Source organism: Suncus etruscus, chromosome 9, assembly GCF_024139225.1.
Source record: "Suncus etruscus isolate mSunEtr1 chromosome 9, mSunEtr1.pri.cur, whole genome shotgun sequence".
Lineage (NCBI taxonomy): Eukaryota > Metazoa > Chordata > Mammalia > Eulipotyphla > Soricidae > Suncus > Suncus etruscus.
The window spans coordinates 102129112-102151475 of record NC_064856.1 but is presented as its reverse complement, the minus strand read 5'-3'; the positions used below and the strand labels follow the sequence as shown (position 1 = coordinate 102151475).

The 22364-nt window shown below is 35.7% G+C and overlaps 3 protein-coding genes and 1 non-coding gene across 4 annotated transcripts in view; 1 reads left to right on the top strand and 3 right to left on the bottom strand.

The window, feature by feature from the left end:
• The window catches only part of SSRP1 (structure specific recognition protein 1), a 1220984-nt gene that overhangs the window by 111082 nt on the left and 1087538 nt on the right, over positions 1-22364 (top strand). The gene's annotated exons all lie outside the window — the stretch shown is intronic.
• On the bottom strand, positions 3214-3320 carry LOC126019874 (U6 spliceosomal RNA). Its single transcript, XR_007499490.1, has one exon. It is a non-coding gene; the product is annotated as a U6 spliceosomal RNA (small nuclear RNA).
• Positions 6091-7029, bottom strand: LOC126017744 (olfactory receptor 5B3-like). Its single transcript, XM_049779796.1, has one exon. It carries the CDS (start codon positions 7027-7029, stop codon positions 6091-6093), a length of 939 nt encoding a protein of 312 aa, XP_049635753.1.
• On the bottom strand, positions 20846-21778 carry LOC126017889 (olfactory receptor 5B12-like). The gene has a single exon (XM_049779955.1). The coding sequence runs from the start codon at positions 21773-21775 to the stop codon at positions 20846-20848; it is 930 nt and encodes a 309-aa protein (XP_049635912.1). The 5' UTR covers positions 21776-21778.

The following is a 22364-nucleotide window of genomic DNA, read 5'->3' as shown; positions in this document are numbered from 1 at the left end:
CTTACTTTACTTTGCCCCCCAAAATATCAAATTTTCTTTTCTCAAATTTAATTAGTGACAGAAAAAAATCCAATGATACTACAGCTAAAGTGTTTGAAAACAAAAAAGTCTATCTTACTTGTACATTTCACACAGGAGCAGAAATTCCTGTCTGGATGTGATCCAATTAGATGATCGAGTGATAGCAGCAGTCAAATCTTTAATCTTTAGCTGTAACTGATAACAGCACTACAATCTCACCTTTCGTAGTTTGTGTTAACCTTACTTGAGAACTGGTGTCCTCACAACCTTCCCTAAGCCAGTTATGTCTTAATATCTGGTAGAACGATCCAGCTGGGTTAATCTCGGGTTTTGAATGCAACTCATTCAAGACCATATAAGAATTTTGTGCAATAGCACTGAAGACTGCTCAGCTACGCGAATGTAGTTTGGTAGATTCATTCTTTTTAAGCATATCAGGGAGATATTTAAACTATGGTTTGAGGAGGTGATGTAGTGAGTATAAAAGTTGTCTTTGGATGTTGGCAGCCTCCAGGGCTCCAGGGAAAAATAATCATATTCATAAATAAGAAGGCAAAATTTTTGCATGAGGGACTTATTATCTGTTGTCTACAGATCTGAGGAGAAAAATAAAAATCTTGTGGGATTTCATAGCAGCTCCTGGGTCTAGTTGATCTTATTTGCAGTTTCTGGAGGCAATGAATTTGTGTTTCTTTTTTTGCCAGTGGGCCTGAATGTCCTGCTCTGACATTAGTCAGTAGAATTGTCAACAGTAGAACTCAGATCTCAGAACTCCTAGTGAGGTTCCCTCCACAGCACACACTTTGGTAGACCAGATGTCAAGTTGCATCTTGGGTCTGAAATCTAACTGCACTGTGTGCTGTTTCCTAAGGAAAGCTGATTGTTGGTTCAGGAGGGATTGGACAGGTGGTCTCAGCATGTTCCCATTGTATGTACCCTAACCAGCTTGCTAATTTCTCTTCCATAGACCTATTTCCAGAGTTTCTATGAGCAGGTTGTTCTGGCTATTTCAGCTCTCCTAGCATTCCTAGTCTTTGAATTCTATATTCCATCTATTAGAACCATATATAATTTCATTTGACAGCTCCTGGGGTTTGTAGAAGTCAGTGAATATACATTATTTACAACTTTTTTCTATTTGTGGCAATTGGGAAATATGGAGAAAACTTATGAGTTACATAATAATCTTGTTGCTTTTACTATTATGAATGTTTAGCAACCTAAAGGTCAATTTGGTAAAATTAAGAAAAACAAAGAGAGAAGAGTAACAGAGTAAAAAATTTATGGAGAGGATGTTCAAGTATAAAACTTTATATGGAAGGAAGAAGACTGGAAAGAAGTAAGCCAAGAGGTGGCTTTAGTTAGATTCAAGTTTTGGTCTGATATTTAGGATAAATTCTAAATAACAACTGTATCATGACTCAGTTCTGTTAAGAAAAGGAATTTGGTCTTCTGCAGCCCATGGCAATCATATGCTGGCTGTAGCCTGCTCCTATGCAGTGGAATGTGACCTCCTGGCCTTTCTGGGGTAGAATAGGGACCTTCATTGAAGCAATACTGTTTCTAGCCCATGGTCACAGCAGCCTCAGGTGAATTTTACTACTTTTTTTGGCATACATGTTGACTTTATTTTTTAAAATAATATCTTTATTTAAGCACCTGGATTGCAAACATGTTTGTAGTTGAGTTTTAGTTATAAAAAAAAAAACACCCTCCTTCATCAGTGAAACCTTTCCACCACCAATGCCCACCTCTCCCTCTACTTCAGTGTTTCTATTTGGGTCTCTGTTGCTGCTTTGTATAATGGAGACAGCTAGTTAGTGTTAGAAGTGGATCAAGAACAGTCTGGGAGTGGAGAGATTGTATGGGGGTACATGTCTATTTAGTTAGATACCTAATTTCCCCTTCCCAATATGGTCCCCTGAGCCTTTCTAGGAATGATCCTGAGCATAGAGATAGGAGTAAGTCCCAAGCACCACCTGGTGTGGCCCTAAAACAAAGACAAACACACACACACACACACACACACACACACACACACACACAAAACCTATCGGGTATATAATTCTGATCAAATTGCACTTGTGTTTTTACCAAATAGAAAAATAGTTTACAATTTGTGTAGAACCAAAAAAGATTACAAATAGATAAAGAAATTCTGACAATAGAACACAAATTGTATTACAAAGGTCTGATTTTTCTTTTTTTTAAATTTTTTATTTAAGCACCATAATTACAAGCATGATTATAGTTGGGTTTCAGTCATAAACAGAACACCCCCCTTCACCAGTGTAACATTCCATCCACCGATGCCCCAATCTCTCTCCTCCCCCCACCTCAGCGTAATAGACTTCATATGCATCCATAAATAGGAAAATTTCATGACTTCATCTCTCCTGAAGGCTGCATAATATTTCATTGTGTATATGTACTACAGTTTCTTTAGCCATTTCTATGCTGAATGGCATTTTGGTTGTTTCCAGGGTCTGGCTGTTGTACATAATGCTGCAATAAATATAAGTATGCTGAAGAAATTTTTAAATAAGTTTTTTGTGTTCCTCACAGGGTATATCCCTAGGAGTGGTATAGCTGGATCATACCGAAGCTCAATTTCCAGTTTTTTGAGGAATCTTTATATTGTTTTCCATTAAGGCTAAACTAAACGGCATTCCCACCAGCAGTAAATGATCATTTTTCTCTCCACATCCCCACCAGCACTGCATGTTCTCATTCTTTGTGATGTGCACCAATTTCTGTGGTGTGAGATGGTACCTCATAGTTGTTTTTATTTGCATCTCCCTGATGATTAGTGATGTGGAGCATTTTCTCATGTGTCCTCTGGCCATTTATATTTCTTCTTTGACAAAGTGTTCATTTGTTCTCCCCATTTTTTGATGGGGTTAGGTGTTTCTTCTTGTAAAGGTCTGTCAGTGCCTTGTATATTTTTAATATTAGCCCATTATCTGATGGGTATTGGGTGAATAGTTTCCTCCATTCAGTGGTGGCTTTTGTATCCTAGGCACTATTTCCTTTGAGGTGCAGAAGTTTCTCAGTTTCATATATTCCCATCTGTTTATCTCTGCTTCCACTGTTTGGAGAGTGCTGTTTCTTCCTTGAAGATGCCTTTAGTCTCAGTATTATGGAGTGTTTTACCTACGTGTTGTTCTATATACCTTATAGTTTCAGGTCTGATATCAAGGTCTTTAATTCACTAATTTGCATGTCATCCTTGCTCAGAGGCCATGCTAATCTTCTCTGTATCATTCCAAATTTAGTATATGTGCTGCCGAAGCAAGCACTCAAGGTCTTTAATTTATTTGAATTTTAACTTCGTACTTGGTGTTAGCTGGGGGTCTGAATTAGCTTTTTTACAAGTGGAAACCAGTTGTGCCAACACCACTTGTTGAAAAGGCTTTTCTTGTTTCATTTGGATTTCTTGCCCCTTTATCAAAGACTAGTTGATTGTATGTCTGAGGAACATTCTCTGAATACTCAAGCCTTTTCCACTGATCTGAGGATCTGTCTTTATTCCAATACCATGCTGTTTTTGATAACTATTGCTTTGTAATACAGTTTAAAATTGGGAAAAGTAATGCCTTCCATATTCCTTTTCCTAAGAATTTCTTTAGCTATTCGTGGGTGTTTATTGTTCCAGAAGAATTTCAGGAGTATTATATCCACTTCTTTGAAGAATGCCGTAGGTATCTTTAGAGGGATTGCATTAAATCTGTACAATGCTTTGGGGAGTATTGCCATTTTAATGATCCCTGGCATCTCATTGGTCCACTAATCTTGAGTGCAGAGTCAGAAGTAAGCCTGAGTCTTGTTGGGTGAGACCCAAATATCCCATCTATCAAGGCTACCAGAAAAATTTGGATTCTCTATGGAGATCGTTGGTGCTGAGATATGTTTGGAATACACATGGATGAACAAAGAGCATCATGTAGTGCATTAAGATAATTAAATGCTAATTTATTCAAAATTAAGTTATGGCAAAGAACACAGGAGTTAACTGAAACAGCGAATAGCTTTGATTAGTGAGAGTGGGACAGTTTCAAGCAAAGAAATAAATGCCTTATATTGTTTATTAGCTCTGATAAAAATTAACAAATGAAAAATACAAAAATAAATTATTTTTAAAAAAGTAAATAATTGAGCGAAACTAGATAAATCTTGCCTACAGAAGAAATCTAAATAAGTATTTAAATAATGTTCACTTCTAGATGTGAAACTTAGTTCTTATACTCGAGTATAGATTGTTAGAAAAATTATATTATGAATCATACACAACAGTAATCATTAAGAGTTTTACGTTTCAATCCATAGTTGGATTCAATATAATTTTATTCATTCTTTTACTAGTGTTTTTGGTCATATGCAATGAAACAGTTTATCATTTAGGTACTGAGGATTCTATTAAAAATGAACTGATAAGGCCACAGTTCTCTTGGAATCTAACAGTCTGAACAGAGAGAAAATAAATAAGTCAACATAAAGGTTCTTTTATACCTACTATACATGTGGTTTGGTTCTTAAATACTATGAAAAATTGCTTAATGGAAGAATAATGTAGATGGTGAATAAAGAGTGACTTATTAATTCACAAAAAATCCTGATAAAGTATCATTAAAGACCTTAATTAAGGGACCAAAGTAATAGTACAGTGGATAGGGCATTAGCCTTGCATGCGGTTGACCTGGGTTTAATCCCAAGCATTGCATATAATTTCCTAATCCCATCAGGAGTGATTCCTGAGCAAGACCCAAGAATAAGCCATGAGAACCTCCAAGTTCCCAGCATGCATCCCATACTTCCACCCTAGGCCTCCTAGACTACTAGTGTTAACAGGTCCATTTTGTTTTTAGTTTGTAATAGCTTGAGTCTCTTGATTCTATTTAAAATGTATAACTTAGGCATCTTTATTCTTTAGATTGTTGGTTCTGTAGCATGTTGGATCAGATAGAAATATTTTTTGTTCATTTTGGAGTCATGCCCAGCAGCGCTCAGATTTTACTCTGCACTAAAGAATCAATCCTGGTGGTTCTTAGAGGGCCATGAAGGGATGGATGGAGACTCAATATGGAATCTGTTGCATGCATGGTGGTACAACACTACCTGCTGTACTCAGTGTCAGGTCCCAACACAGAAATAATTTCAGAAGCTTTATTTATTTGCCTCTTAAATATTGAGCAATCGAAACTCACTTCAAATCAAATAAAAAGAACCCACTTATAGTATTTTCATTTATATAGAGAATATATCAAATAGCACAGATAATTATCAAATGATAAATAGTGTACATTACTTCATTCTAAAATTAGAACTCAGAACAGCTTTGAAATAAGGAATAAGGGAGCCAGTAGGAAACATAATACATTAATTTAAATTATTTTGTCAAAGTTAAGTATCTTTATTACCATCACTAAAAAACAGCAGCATTCCATTTTATTCTAGCAAATTTCCCACTGCTGTTTTATATTTTCTCATAGGACACATGCATATATATGTGTATATATATATGTATATATATATAAACCATAGACTCATTGTGTCTTTTTCACATATGTTTTCATTGATATTTTAAAAGCATGTATTATGAATAATAAAACAATGTCTTTAATAAGGTATTTGACAAGAAATTATTAAGATATAATAATCTTTTTTTCTATTATTTTAGGATATAAATAGGTAGACAAATAGATAGATGATAGATAGATAGATAGATAGATAGATAGATAGATAGATAGATAGATAGATAGATAGATAGATGATAAAAGAAAGGTAGGTAGGTTACTTTCTTTTTTGAATACAAGAGAATTTTGAGCAAATATCACCTCAAGTGTTGAATTTCACTCTGGCCTTAATGAAAACAGGATAGTGGAGTAGAGCTAGTACACTATGTAGGACACTTCCTCTACATATAGTTGATCAGGTTCAATCACTTACACTCTTTGAGTCCAAACAGGAGTGATCAGTGACCACATATTGGGAATAAGCCTGGAGCACCTCCAGATGTGGCCTTCCAAAATAATATTAATAATATTAGGCTAGTGTATATTGTACATTGAATTACAACCCTAAAAACATCTTGGCTTCTGAAACAACTTTCATAAATGCACTCTTAACCTCTTTATTCCTCAGACTGTAGACTATAGGGTTCAACATGGGAATGATCATGGTATAGAACACAGATGCCATTTTGTCTGTGTCCATGGAATGGCTGGAACTTGGCTGCAAATACATGAATATAATTGTCCCATAGAAGATAGAAACTGCAACAAAGTGGGAACCACAGGTGGATAGAGCCTTCTGATACCCGGCTGATGAGCGCATCTTTAAAATAGTGATGAATATAAATGTGTAGGATGTCAAGATAATCAGGAGAGCAAAAAATATATTGAAGCTGACCACAGAAACAAGAACCAGCTCACTTACACTTCTATCAGAGCAAGAGAGAACCATGACTGCTGGAATGTCACAGAAAAAGTGATGGACCACATTGGACTTGCAGAAAGAGAGACTGAATGTATCCCCAATGTGGATAGAGGCATTCACAAAACCACAGATATAAGAGCCTGTTGCAAGACAAGCGCAAACACATGTCGTCATGGTGGTGGTGTAATGTAGGGGTCTGCACACTGCCACAAAGCGGTCAAAGGCCATTGAAGCCAAGAGGTAGTTTTCCACAGTGGCAAATGCTGAAAAAAAGAATGTTTGAGCAGCACATGCGTTGTAAGAGATGACCTTGTCTCTAATAAGAAATCCAGACATGACAGAGGGAGTGACAGCTGTCGAGTAAAAAAAGTCCACCAGAGACAGGTTACTGAGGAAAAAGTACATGGGAGTATAGAGACGAGAATCCAACAGAATCAATGTGATCATTCCCAGGTTCCCAATCAAAGTGATGAGGTAGATGAGGGTGAACAATATGAAGAGAGGAACCTGCAGTTCTGGAGCATCAGTTAGTCCTAGCAGAATGAATTCAGTCACTTCTGTCTTGTTCTTCATCAGTGTGAAGTCACCAAAGTCTTTTAGGCTATAGGAGAAAAGAAAGAATGTCAAGTAAAAAATGAATCGAATATTATAGATATAATATTATTTTTCTCTACAGCAACAACCTGATTTTCAAGAATCTGAAGATAAACATAAAGCCTTATGCTATACAAATATATAGACATACTGACGTTCAATCTAAAAAAATAGACCTAAATCATTACTTCAAACTTTTAAATTTGAAATTTTGTAAACTGACATATAAAATATGTATAACAATGTTTTATCAAGAATAAATATGCCAATTCACTTTTTTAATCCAGATAAAAAATAAACAGTTGAATGTTTCTTACCTACCAAAGGCTATTAGACACTTCAAATATGTAATCTTCATCTTTGATTATGAATAATACTAATTTTCTGTTATAGTACAGAAACACCTTAGTTTTATGCATTTCCATTTGTGGAATTTTCACTTGCTTTTTTAATGGCAATGAATTATGGAAGATGTTTTTGAAGTTAATATCATGGAGAGTTCTGTTGTCCTTAATGTACCTTATGTATTTGAATATAATTACAAGGCCTTTAATAGATTTTCAAGCAAGTTTTATTTATGGTATGTATAGCGATCCAGATCAATTTTTTTATATGTGACTAATTGGACTTTTTGACACTATTTGAAGAGATTCTTCTTGCTCCACTTCATACACCAAACCACTTTGTTATCAGCTAGTTTTCCATATCAATGAGGGTTTGTTTTTCATCCAAGTTCTATGCTATTGACAGTCTGCCTTTTGTCCAGAACTATACTGTTTTGATTACTATAATTTTAGAGTGTATTTCAAGCTGGAGATAGAAAAACATCTCATCTTTTTTCTCAGTATTCATCTGGATATTCAGAAAATGTTGTTACTCCATATAAATATTTGATGACTTAATCCATGTTGAAAAATCTAAAGGGATTTTTATGGAACCTGCATTGAATCTGTATAATGTTTTAAGTAGGACAGAAATTCTTTTTTTTTTTGGGGGGGGGGTCATACCCGGCAGCGCTCAGGGGTTCCTCCTGGCTCTATGCTCAGGAATCGCTTCTGACAGGCTCAGGGATGCCATATGGGATGGTGGCATTCGAACCACCGACCTTCTGCATGCGAGGCAAATGGTTTACCTCATACTATTTCTCTGGCCCCAGGATGGAAATTCTTTTTTTTTTTTTTTTTTTTTTTTGGTTTTTTTGGGTCACACCTGGCGGTGCTCAGGGGTTACTCCTGGCTGTCTGCTCAGAAATAGCTCCTGGCAGGCACGGGGGACCATATGGGACACCGGGATTCGAACCAACCACCTTTGGTCCTGGATCAGCTGTTTGCAAGGCAAACGCCGCTGTGCTATCTCTCCGGGCCCCCAGGATGGAAATTCTAATCCTTCTGATCTAAGGAGAAAAACTGTGGCTTCCACTTAATGTGTCTTCTGCTATTTTCTTTTAGTAGATTTTTATTTGTATAAGTTTTTCACACTTTTGTTAGGATGATTCCTGGTCACTTAATTTAGGGGAAATAATAGCCATTGTGATTTTTTAATTTAACTTTCATCTACCTCATTTTTATCATATAGAGATATCACAAGTTTCTGCATGAATATTTTTGTAGCTTCCTCTATTACTACATGGGTTTTTCCTAGGATTTTTAATAACATTCTTAAAGGTTTACATATATATATAACTTTAACATCTTCAAATAATAATAGTTTGACCTCTTTTCAAATATGAATCCCTTTAATATTTCCTTATTGCTTAATGTCTTGCAAAGTGAGAGAGGACAGACTTTGTCTTGTGATAACTAGAGGAAAGACTTTCCAATTTTCACCATTATATATGATGTAAATAGACACTCTACTAAAAAGGAGAAAATATTCACTTACCCTACAAATAACAAAGAACTAATATCATAAATTAAAAAAACACTTACAGAACTTAAGAACCACAAATTAAATGACCCCATAAGTAAAAGGTAAGAGAATCCGAAGAGACATTGAGTTAAAGAAGACGTAGAGAGGTGGGAAGTAAGTATATGATAAAGTTCTTTTTATAAAGTATCATCAAAATACCAAATATACTCAAATATAAGCCAAAATAGAAAATGCAGCAGCCACTGATAAATTTCAAAAATAAAAATATATATTCACTGGGGCCAAAGAGATAGCATGGAGGTAGGGTGTTTGCCTTGCATGCAGAAGGACGATGGTTCGAATCCCGGCATCCCATATGATACCTCGAGCCTGCCAGGAGCAATTTCTGAGCATAGAGCCAGGAGTAACCACTGAGCTCTGCCAAGTCTGACCCCCAAAACAAACAAACAAAAAAAGTATATATATACCCAAAACAATTACAATAATTGAGGAATCAGTAGGTCAAATGTTTTTCAATATTTATTGCTAAAGAAAAACGGTAAACTAGCAACAATAACTTTAAAACTTTAAATAAAGTGCAGAAAACTAGCTTAACGGGTAATCAAGCTAAATCACAAAGGTTAAAATCCTTCAAAACTGGATTCCTCCTCCTCATCATATGTATGTCCAGAGCTCTATCTGATCTGAGGGTATCAGCATAGACATTTTCATCATCACTGAGTTCGCAGGCATCATTATCACTGCGGTCAGTCTCATAAAAGCACAGAATATTGTGGGTTTAATAGTTCAGTCCCATCCAGTTCAGTTCAGCCACCTACCTCTTCACCTCAGCCATGACTTGTGGACTGAGTGGAAGTACCGCCTCCTCCAGATGGCAGAAGACGACTGGAGACTACGTGCGTTTGATTCGATGCACGCGAACAGAATGAAATAACCTGTATGATTCGAGTATAAGCCAAGTCCAGCTTATACTCAAGTATATATGATATGCAAATAAAAATGACAAATATCGCCTCATAGTAGTGAAGAATAACATACATCAAAAATGGGGAGACAGTGCTAGCAGGACAGTGATGGCTAAAAAAAGAATCCCCATTTCACTGTTTATGAGAATGTCATGAAATTCAACCTCCATGAGAAATAGTACAGAGACTGCTCAAAAATTAAGGATCAAGTTTTGTTTTTTTGTTTTGTTTTGTTTTGGGGGGCCACACCTGGCGGTGCTCAAGGGTTACTCCTGGCTGTCTGCTCAGAAATAGCTCCTGGCAGGTAGAGGGGACCATATGGGACACCGGGATTCGAACCAACCACCTTTGGTCCTGGATCGGCTGCTTGCAAGGCAAACACTGCTGTGCTATCTCTCAGGGCCCAGGAATCAAGTTATTTTTTAAACAGAAAGTACCAAGCTTCCTTATGACTTAACATAAAACATTAATGCATAAATATATTTGTACTTTGTTTATTGCAGTGGTGTTATTTTCACTCACTGAGATCTAGAAACAACAAATGTGCTCAAAAAACATGTAGTACAAATAAAAAATGACCAGACTGGAACACCAAATCCAAAGTCAATGACCGAATAGATACACAGTCTACAACAAGCTGTAAAGTGGAGACCAGTTACACTAGTATTCTGGGGGTGGGAAGTGAAGGAGGGAGATATGGGAGACATGCTGGGAAAGGAGGGGAGGGAGGACAACATTGGTGGTGGAAATGCCCTTCATTCATTGTCACTATGTACCGTAAATAATTCTGTGTAATGCACTTCAGTCACAAGAAAAAAAGAAAAATAAATGGCAAATATATATATATAAAAGAAGAGGCTGGAGTGATAGCACAGAGGTAGGGGTGTTTGCCATGCATGCCACCTACCTAGGACTGGCCCCAGTTTGATCCCCATGTGGTCCCCTGAGCTTGCCAGGAGCAATTTCTGAGCAGACAGCCAGAATAATCAATCCCTAAATGCCACTGAGTGTGACCCACAAACAAACAAACACACAAAAACAAATAATAGGTCAAGAAATTGTAGTATATATACTTTGCAGAATGATTATGTAATAATCATTATTATTCAAAAAATGAAATCCTGAAACTTGCTGATCCATAGATGGAACTGGAAGGAACTGGACTGAGCAAAATGAACGAAAGGGGAGATGAATAAATACCAAATTCTCCATTTTATAAGTAAGATATAAAGAAACATAGTAAGGGAAACAGTAAAAATGGCAACAGATTCTAAGGGTTAGTCTCCAAATTAGTTTGCTAAGTGTGAGGTGTGGGGTTTGAGGTTCCTGATAACTATTACTATGAGTATAATGCAGCAACATTATATGTCTGAAACAGTGCTCTTAACAGTACTTTACATCACAGTGTTTGTACAAAAATAAATGTGAGTATGTATTCTGATTAATTGATTAGACATGTATTTATTTATAATTCAGTATTTTATATTTAGGTATTTAAATAAGTTTGATTTGGCAATTCTTGCTTATCATCAAAGTCACTCTTCTTATCGTTTTTGTTTTGGAGTGACACCTGGTGATACTCAAGGCTTACCTCTGTACTCATAAATTACTTCCGGTGGGTTTAGGAACCATGAGGGATGCTGAGGATCAAACAAGAATCAGTCGTGTACAAGGCAAGCTTCCTACCTGCTCTACTATTATCTGATCTCCTCAAAGTCATTCTTTGAATCCACACTCAGTGGTATCTAAGGACAATGCCTGAAAATAATTTAAATATTGGCTAAATTTATTTTTGTTCCAATTCACAATTAATTACCATCTTCACTTGCTTCAGTGCAGTGTTTAAAATTCTACAATAAAGCATCAGAGATACAAATAGTGTATGTCTTACATATAGTGCATAGATGTATAGTGGCCATGAGAATATTTTTGTGATTTTCTAGATTTTATTGTGTGATTTCTCTAGTCACTCAACCTAATCATCATTTCTTGTATTAAAGACATCTCATCCAGAAATACAAAGATTAAGGTTACAAAATTTCCAAGTTGGAGGCTGTTTTTAGCCTATTGGGAAAATGAACACTATGTTGTAAAAATATTTTATTTGAATCATTTGTGATGAAACATTATTCTAAGTATTTTTAGTTAAAAATGCCTTTGTAAAGGCATATGTACCTTGCTAGCTTCATTGTCTTCCTAAAATGTTTTCAACTTTGCTTTAGAAGCCTATCCAATCTTACTTACAAGAGCACCTTTTACATATGCTATATTCTAGAACCAATATAAAGGCTTTATTTACAAATATGCATGTATAAGGTTGATGATTTTATCATTCCAACCTTAGCATTTATAGAATTGAGAATTTATTAAATGCTATTAACATACAACTAGAATGAATGTTAAACTGACTATTAATATTGTCTAATGTCTGTACTTTTTGCTAGTCAGACACAATAATAATAGGGAAAAGACAGTTACTAAATGTATGTGTATATATATATAAATAAACAATATTATAGAAATAAAATGCTGGGCCCGGAGAGATAGCACAGTGGCGTTTGCCTTGCAAGCAGCCGATCCAGGACCAAAGGTGGTTGGTTCAAATCCCGGTGTCCCATATGGTCCCCCGTGCCTGCCAGGAGCTATTTCTGAGCAGACAGCCAGGAGTAACCCCTGAGCAACGCTAGGTGTGGCCCAAAAACCAAAAAAAAAAAAAAAAAAGAAAGAAAATGCTGATATAGTCATTGATTTTTAGAATACCTCAGTAGTTTAAAGATCACTTTATACCTCTGTTTTATCATTTTTGGTTTGTTTATTTTTACTTTAAATATTAGAATATGGAATAAAATGAAATTACCAATTTATGGGACCAGAGTGGTAGCACAGCAGCAGAGCATTTGCCTTGTATGTGGCTGACCCAGGAGGAATGCAGGTTTGATCCCTGGCATCCCATATGGTCCCCTGAGCCAAGAGAGATTTCTGAGCTCAGAGCCAGGAGTAACCCCTGAGTGCTGCCAGATGTGCCCCCCAAAAGACCAATTTATCAGCAAGAGTATATATATTTAAGTCTGTGTATGTGTGTGTATGTGTGTAATGTATGGATGTATTGAAATAAGAATAGTATTTACCTGAAAGTACTTGGAAGCTGGAAGAATGAAACAGCCAATTCAAAATACTGAGCCTAAATTTTATAATAACATCTGTAGGATAAAGCAAAAATACCATTTGAGGACCTGAATCTACCATCTGCTTTCTAGCATCTCTAAATCTGGGACTCGAGCAATAGCACAATACATAGGGTATTTACCTTGCATGCAATCAAACTGAGTTTTACCCCTAGCATCCCATATTGTGCTCTGAGACTGTCAAGAGTCTGTTCTGAGTGCCTCCAGGTATGGCCCAAAAACTTGCTTAAAATATAGTAAAAAATAATAAAGATACTTAGATCATTCTTTGGCTCCAAATATCTGTGTTTTGTACTCTCCTTATTTGACATTTACATTAACACTTTTGTGAATTACTTGAAACAGGTAATCACATTATTAATATTTTGCAAATATGCAGGGACAATACAAGACTTCAATGAGTGGTCTCAAAACAAACTACAACAAAAATAACAATATAAAACAAACATGAAGTTATAACGTTAAAATATATCAATGACTTATTTGTTGGAATTTTTCTTACCATAACTGAAGCCTCAAGGTAAATCTTTATGTTAGAATAAAACCTCTATAAAGTAAAATGTATTAATAGTCTGATGACCAAAGGTATAACCTCAGACATACAGACTCAGCATGCAAACTGATAGCTCTAAAATGATGCCACATTGAGGACTACGTAATATTAAATGTTATTGCTGAGGGATTTGGAGAAAATTATAGAGACTCTGAGCTCTCTGGGAATTTCCCAATGAGAGTGTGTTCAGAACCTCATCTCACTTTCCCAGGAAAGTAACAATCACATGGTCTGTGGGGACCAATCTACTTTATTATAAACACAACTTTTGTATTACTTGCTATTCATTTTTTTAAATTTACAACAAATGTATACCTTATAATAGTAGGCATCTATAACTTGTGTATTGCTCTAAAATGTCAAATTCACAATAAAATAAATATTACCATGTCAAAATTTTATTTAACTAATTTTTTTATAAATTCTCATATAATGCTACTGGCTACCGATGAACTCTCTTAACCAATAGTATTGGCTTTGCAACAATATACTAGAAAATGAGCTCATAAAATTAATAATTGTTCAGAAATCGAGTCTATTATTACTTTCCTATGTTACAAAGAAAGTTTTTAAATTGTAGAATAGTGTTCTTTTTGTGTACAACGAAGTTTATTTCTCCTGCTATACAATTGAACAATATTTGTGAGAATTTTTATTGTTTGTTAAACACAAGTAAAATTGATGTAAATATTTAGGAGTTTAGTCTTTGTGGAGAGGGAGGTATTGTGTTGGAATTATATACCCAGCAAACCACCATTAATAGTAATGCAAATCATAGGAAATAAATTTTTTAAGTTTTAAAGATAAATTCCAAATAAAACAAAATGCCTACCAACAATGAATCTAGATTGCTTTTATATCCTTACAGAAGTTGATACATAAATTTATTTGACTTTAATGTAATGTAATGTAATGTAATTATTATATATAGGTTGTTTCACTGTCTCAAGAATTCAGCTTTTGGTTCTTTGGCTTTGGGGGAGATCTTTTATGTTTAAACTGTCACTTATTTTACCACCACATTGTGGTTCTTGAAATGTTTTTCAAGGGAATGATAATGCTCTACATTTAATATCAATAAAGTACAAGTCGTCCCGAGAGTGTATAATCAGCAAAAAGTGCAAAGAAAAATATAGAACACAAAGGGTGATGAGAACAGTTAGAGAAATAACTACCCCGACAACTATCATGACAATGTTAATGAGTAAGAGAAGTAGAATGCCTGTCTCTACTACTGGCAGGGAGTGAGGCGGGGGAATGGAGATGGGGACATTGGTGGTAGGAATGCTACACTGGTGAATGGGGGGGTCTTTTTATAACTGAAACCCAACTACAATCATGTTTGGAATCATGGTGCTTAAATAGAGATATTATTTAAAAAAAAAGAGTTCTGTATCTAGGGACTCTACTGCCATTGGAGAATTTCATATTTTCTCTTGAGTGCATATCTCTGTGTGTCTCTCTTTCTCTCCCTTTTCTCAGAATTTCCCATTAAAACTTGCTTTTATTCCCAAATATATTTTAAGAAAGATAGAAAACATTATTGAAATAATGCCCAGAGACAATAAGATGAGAGTGGCAGGACCAGCTCACTATATAAAGCTCACCATGTAATGTAGAACATTGACAGACACAAAGATCAAATTAAAATGAAGACCTTGATATCAGTCCTGAAACTATAAGGTATATAAAACAACATGTAGATAAAACACTATATGACATTGAGACTAAAGTCATCTTTAAAGAGGAAACAGCACTCTCCAAACAAGTAGAAACAGAGATAAACAGATGGAACTATATTAAGCTGAGAAGCTTCTGCACCTCAAAGGAAATAGTGCCTAAGATACAAAAGCTCAATTTCCAGTTTTTTGAGGAATCTCCATATTGTTTTCCATGAAGGCTGGACTAGACAGCATTCCCACCAACAGTGAATAAGAGTCCCTTTCTCTCCACATCCCTGCCAGCACTGATTGTTCTTGCTCTTTATGATGTGTGCCAGTCTCTGTGGTGTGAGATGGTACCTCATAGCTGTTTTGATTTGCATCTCCCTGATGATTAGTGATATGGAGCATTTTTTCATGTGTCTTTTGGCCATTTTTATTTCTTCTTTGACAAAGTGTTCATTTCTTTTCCCCATTTTTGGATGGGGCTATATAATTTTTTACTTATTAAGTTCTGTCAGTAACTTGTATATTTTGGATATTAGCCCCTCATATGATGGGTATTGGGTGAATAGTTTCTACCATACTGTGGATGGGTTTTGTATCCTAGGCTCTATTTCTTTTGAGGTGCAGAAGCTTCTCAGCTTAATATACTCTCATCTGTTTAGCTCTGCTTCCACTTGTTTGGAGAATGCTGTTTCCTCTTTGAAGGTGCCTTTAGTCTCAATATTATAGAGTGTTTTACCTATATGTTATTCTGTATACCTTATGGTTTCAGGCCTGATATCAAGGTCTTTAATACATTTGGATTTGATCTTTGTGCATGGTGTTAGATGAGGGTCTGAGTTCACTTTTTTTAAGGTGTTATTTTTTTCATATTTTTTAATATAATTTTTATTTTGATCATAGTGGCTTACATATTGTTGACAATAATATTTTAGGTACATATTTACACAAAATCAGGGGGGATTCCCATCACCAAATTGTCCTCCTTACACCTCCGTTTTTGTCCTACCTCCCATTTCCTCTTCCCTCACCCCCAGGGCGGCTAGAATATGTGGTCCCCTCTGTATCTAACCTACTACTTAGTAGTCTTGCACCTGTTTGGTCTTGATGCCTCCCTTATTTCCCCCTCTAACTGTAGGCAGGACTAGCTAGTTCAAGTTGCGTGGTGGTTCACTTTTTTAAGTGGCTAACCAGTTGTGCCAACACCACTTGTTGAAGAGGTTTTTCTTACTCCATTTTGGATTTCTTGTCCCTTTATCAAATATTAGTTGTTGCATATCTGGGAAACATTCTCTGAATACTTAAGCCTTTTCCACTGATCTGAGTATCTGTTTTTATTCCAATACCATGCTGTTTTTGATAATTATCGCTTTGGAGTACAGTTTAAAATTGGAGAAAGTAATGCCTCCCATATTCCTTTCCCCAAAGATTCCTTTAGCTATTCGTGTGTGTATATTGTTCCAAATAAATTTCAGGAGTGTTTGATCCCCTTCTTTGAAAAATGTCATGGGTATTCTTAGCAGGATTGCATTAAATCTGTACAATGCTTTGGGAAAAATTACCATTTTAATGATAATAATCTTGCCAATCCATGAGCATGGTATGTGTCTCCATTTCCTATGTCCTCTTTTATTTCTTCATACAGGGTTTTGTAGTTTTCTTTGTATAGGTCCTTCACATCTTTAGTTAAGTTGACTCCAATATATTTGAGTTTGTGTGACACTAATGTGAATGGGGTTGCTTTCTAATGCCTATTTCTTGTGTATCACTATTGGTGTATAAGAAGGCCAGGGATTTTTTGTGTTAATTTTGTAGCCTGCCACTTTGCTATATGAGTCTATTGTTTCTAGAAGCTTTTTAGTAGACTCTTTAGTGATTTTATAAATGTAGTATCATGTCATCTGCAAACAGTGAAAGCTTGACTTGTTCCTTTCCTATCTGGATTCCCTTGATATCTTTTTTGTCCTTGATCACTATAGCAATATTCCAGTACTATGATGAATAGGAGTGGTGAGTGAGGACAGCCTTATCTTGTAATTAGATTATTTCTTTTGTTTTTGTTCATTAAGTGCCTTACCTTTTCTTCCAATTTTTGTTTCTCCTTTTTTATGTTACTTTATCACTCCTAGCCAGTAATTAGTCTTCAAGTTTGTCTATGTGATTTTTCACCTATGTAATTCTATAATTATGGCTTGCTAACATGTTTTTTAGTTCCTTCAGTTCCATTTGTATGGATTCTCTCATATTCTGAAAGAGTTCTTCTTTGAGTTGGTTTAATTATTCATCTATAGATTTCTTAATTTCACAGGCTAGTGACTCCTTGATTTCTATTACTAAAACATTAAGTGTTGATTTTAGGTCCACATCTATAAGGCTCAGGTATTTTAGTGAACTTGGAAATTTGCCAGAATTTCTCTCCATATTCCCAACTGTAGGTGTCTTCCTTAGCATCCACATTTATCTTGCAATTAGTAGTTTGGAATGCTGGAGTATCAGAGTTTTTAAGATAGGGATCTATTAAATATTATATGACATTGAGAGTAAAAGCATCTTTAGGGAGGAAGCAACACTCTCCAAACAAGTGGAAGCAGAGATAAACAGATGGGACTATATTAAGCTGAGAAGCTTCTGCACCTCAAAGGAAATAGTGCCTAAGATACAAAAGCCACCCACAAAATGGGAGAAACTATTCATCCCATCCCATCATACAAGGATCTAATATCAAAAATATACAAAGTGCTGACAGAACTTTATAAGAAAAAAATTTAACCCCATCAAAAATGGGGAGAATAAATGAACAGACATTTTTTCAAAGCAGAAATACAAATGGTCAAAAGACACATGAAAAAATGCTCCACATCACTGAATATCAGGGAGATGTAAATCAAAACTACAATGAGGTACCATCTCACATCACAGAGGCTGACACACATCACAAAGAACAAGAACAATCAGTGCTGCTGGGGATGTGGATAGAAAGGAACTCTTACTCACTGCTTGCAGGAATGCCACTAGTCCAGCCTTTATGGAAAACAATATGGAAATTCCTCCAAAAACTGGAAATTGAACTCCCATATGATCCAGCTATTCCACTTCTAGGGATATACCCTAGGAACACAAAAATACAATAAAAAAGTCCCTTCCTCACACCTATATTTACAATATATATACAAAATATATTTACAGTAGCCAGACTCTGGAAAAAAACAATATGCCCTTCAACAGATAGATGACTAAAAAACTGTGGTACATATACACAATGGAATATTATTCAGCCATCAGGCAAGATGAAGTCATGAAATTTTTCTATATGTGGATGTACATAGAATCTATTATGCTGAGTGAAATAAGTCAGAGGGAGAGAGATAAAAACAGAATATTCTCACTCATCTATGGGTTTTAAGAAAAATTAAAGGCATTACTCTAATAAGGCCCAGAGACAATAGAGTTAAGAGCTGGAAGGGCCAGAAGGACCGGCTCACAATTTGAAGCTCACCACAGAGTGGTGAATGTTGTTAGGGAAATAATAACTACACTAAAAACTAGCCTGACAATGTTAAAAAATGAGAGAACTAGAATGCCTGTCATGAATACAGTCATGGGTGGGAGAGGAAGGCAGCATTGGTGGTGGGAATGTTGCACTGGTAAAGTGGAGTATTCTGTTTATGACTGAAACCCAACTACAAACATGCTTGTAATCATGGTGCTTAAATAAAGATTTATATTTAAAAAAGTGATCTATTGAACTGTTTGTCTAGAAGGTGGCTAGAGGCATATCTTCTTTAGATGTTATTTTTCTAAACAAGCAAGGTTGTTAAAGGAGGATAAAAATATTTCAAACTAGTTTATTGGTTTGCTCAGCTGGGATTTGAGGTGTATGGTTTCTAAGAGAAAGAAATGCTAGACCCAATTTTTCCTGGGATTATATGATATAAATTGAAATGTATTAAATAATAATATTAAAAAATAAATGTATTCCTCTGTGCTCTTTGGGTAAAAGAGGGCTGATGGGAAGGACTGGAGGGTCCCTGTTTCTGACCAGACACAGATCTGAATTGTGTGTAAAAGGCAGGCAATCAGGAATCTCCATAGATATTTTTTTCTATATTCTGATGTTTTCTTAGTTAAAATGGTCATCTAAACATTTTATTTTAGATAATTATTCATGAAAATGGAAATTTTCCTAGTAGAAAATATTTTTATTAAAAATAAAAACAGATTGAATGGATGTATATCTTTGGTTATGATGCAAGTCTGTACACCAGAAGTAAAAGATATTAATAGTATTATAACCTTTGTTATATTTATCCCATTTAATTACTTTTTTCTTCTTCAAACAAAACCATATAACTTGAACTATCTAGTCCCGCCTCCCAATTAGAGGGGGAAATATTGGAGGTACCAAGACCAAACAGTTATAAGATCACTAAGTAGTAAGCTAGACATGGAGGGGACCAAGCATTCTAACAGCCCCGGGGGTGAGGGTGGAGGATATGGGAGGCAGGATGGGAATGGAGGTGGAGGGAGGACAATTCGGTGATGGGAATTCCCCTGATTCAATGTTACTATGTACCTAAAATATTACTGTGAATGATATACAAGCCACTATGATTAAAATAAAAATTATATTAAAATATATATACTATTATAGTAGTAAAAGGTCAAGGTAGAGCATATTTTCACGTTGGTCATTGTGAGCATAATGTATTTTTCTATACTAAAAGCATAAATGGTAACAGTATTGTAGCCATGGTACCATATCAAATTAACTATCAAACAAAAAACAATAAATGGACACCAAAAGACTTGGAACCATTTTACAAAGGGTTAAAGTTTGTAAATAAAAAAGCTATTTTATCTTTATATGTTAAAGAATTTATTAAAATTCAATTTAAAAAAACTAAGGATGTAGTATTTATACAGCTTTATTATAGAAAAGCCATTACTATTAAACAAATCATGTTAATATTGAGAATAGAATCAATATAACCTCAGAGAACAAAGTAATTATTCTAAGGTTATTATAATAATATATTTATTGTCTGTTTTGAACTAATGTCTCCATCTGTAGGAATGTGGATTTCAGAAGATTTTTATGATGGATAAATATATAAAAACTTATGATACAGATTAAGAAACTGTTAATGTGAGTGTGAATGTACTTGTACCAAATAATATTTAATAATCATTCCATATTCATGAGTAATTCCTTTAACCTATTATAATTGCCTCAACTCTTTGAGATTTAAATTTTACTTTATAGACAATAACAAGAAATTACTACAATAACTTAAAAATATCATAAATGGGATACCAAACAATAGGGTAGTATGTAGGGAACTGCCTTGCTTGGTTCTATCTCCAGAATTTCATATGGTCCCCCGGTTAAGAACTGATCCCTGAGCGCAGAGTCAGGAGCAAGCCACGAGTATTGACGAGTGTGGTCCAGAAACAAAAACCAAACAAATAAAGAAATGATAAAGGACAGAGAAATATTTTCCTTAGACAGACTCATAGTGGAGGATGCTAAATTATTGCTAATATAAAATAGGAATCCTATAGAAAAATTTTCCTTGTCCACAATCGTCTGAAAGCATTTTTGACTTCTTTGTTCCTCAGGCTATAAATCAGTGGATTCAGCATGGGAATGAAGATAGCATAGAACACAGATGCCAACTTGTCTGTGCCCATGGAATGACTGGAGCTGGGCTGTAAGTACATGAAGATGGATGTCCCGTAAAAGATGGAGACAGCAGTGAAATGGGAAGTACAGGTAGAAAATGCTTTTTGACGGCCCTCAGATGAGCGCATTCCGAGAATGGTCAGGAAGACAAACAGGTAGGAGACCAAAATAACTAGTACAGAGAAAAGAATGCAGGTGCCTACTGCAAACACAATAACTATCTCGCATATATGATTGTCCGAGGATGAAAGAGTCAGAAGAGGAGGAGCATCACAGAAAAAGTGGTCAACTACATTAGACCTGCAGAAAGAGAGACTAAAAATGTTCCCAGTATGGATGGATGCATTCAGGAAGCCACACAAGTAGGCACATATGACCATGCGTGTACACACACCTGTCGTCATGGTGGTGGTATAATGCAAAGGTTTGCAGACTGCTGCATGGCGATCATAGGCCATGATAGCCAAGAGGAAATTTTCTACAGTGATAAAACCTGCAAAGAAGAAAAACTGAGTGGCACAACCATTATAGGATATAATTTTGTCTCCTGTGTGGAACTGTGCCATCACCTTGGGAGTGACAGCAGAGGAGTAACCAAAGTCCACCAGAGAGAGGTTACTGAGGAAGAAGTACATGGGAGTGTGGAGGCGAGAGTCCAACAGAATCAGCTCAATCATTCCCAGGTTCCCAACCAGAGTGATAATATAGATGAGAGAGAAGAGTATGAAGAGTGGGATTTGCAGGTTGGGGTCATCAGTCAACCCCACAAGGATGAATTCAGTCATCTCTGTATTGTTCTCCATAGGAACAATTTTAGAAATATGTGGCATACCTGTATCAATAAGAAAAGGGAATCAGAATGAGAAATTGAGAAGATGGCTGTTTTCCATCCATTTGCTTACTCAGTGACTACTTTAGTTTTTGCAATAACATGCTTCTCAGAGTTGTTAGTTCTAAAGCAAGACAATAAAATGCAATTTTAAATTGTTGATAGATCCTAATGACCTATGGAAATTAGACCTCCAAGATTAAGCCTAAGGTTGGTATAGTCTCTGGGGGAAAAAATAGTTTCAATCTTTTAGAATATGATCAATACTTCCAGGATAATATAATAGATTGCAGGGCAAGCAGAAATGTGACAAGGAAAGAACAGAATAAAACAGATTAGGATCTTTTAGATGTAGAGGCAAAAATAGAAAAAAGAAATTATTAGATTTACACTTTAAGAGTGCCTACTGGGGCCCGGAGAGATAGCACAGCGGAGTTTGCCTTGCAAGCAGCTGATCCAGGACCTAAGGTGGTTGGTTCAAATCCCGGCATCCCATATGGTCCACCGTGCCTGCCAGGAGCTATTTCTGAGCAGACAGCCAGGAGTAACCCCTGAGCAACGCC

Coding starts and splice junctions, on each gene's coding strand:
- LOC126017744 (XM_049779796.1), bottom strand. CDS start 7,029: ATGAAGAACAAGACAGAAGTGACTGAATTCATTCTGCTAGGACTAACT.
- LOC126017889 (XM_049779955.1), bottom strand. CDS start 21,775: ATGGAGAACAATACAGAGATGACTGAATTCATCCTTGTGGGGTTGACT.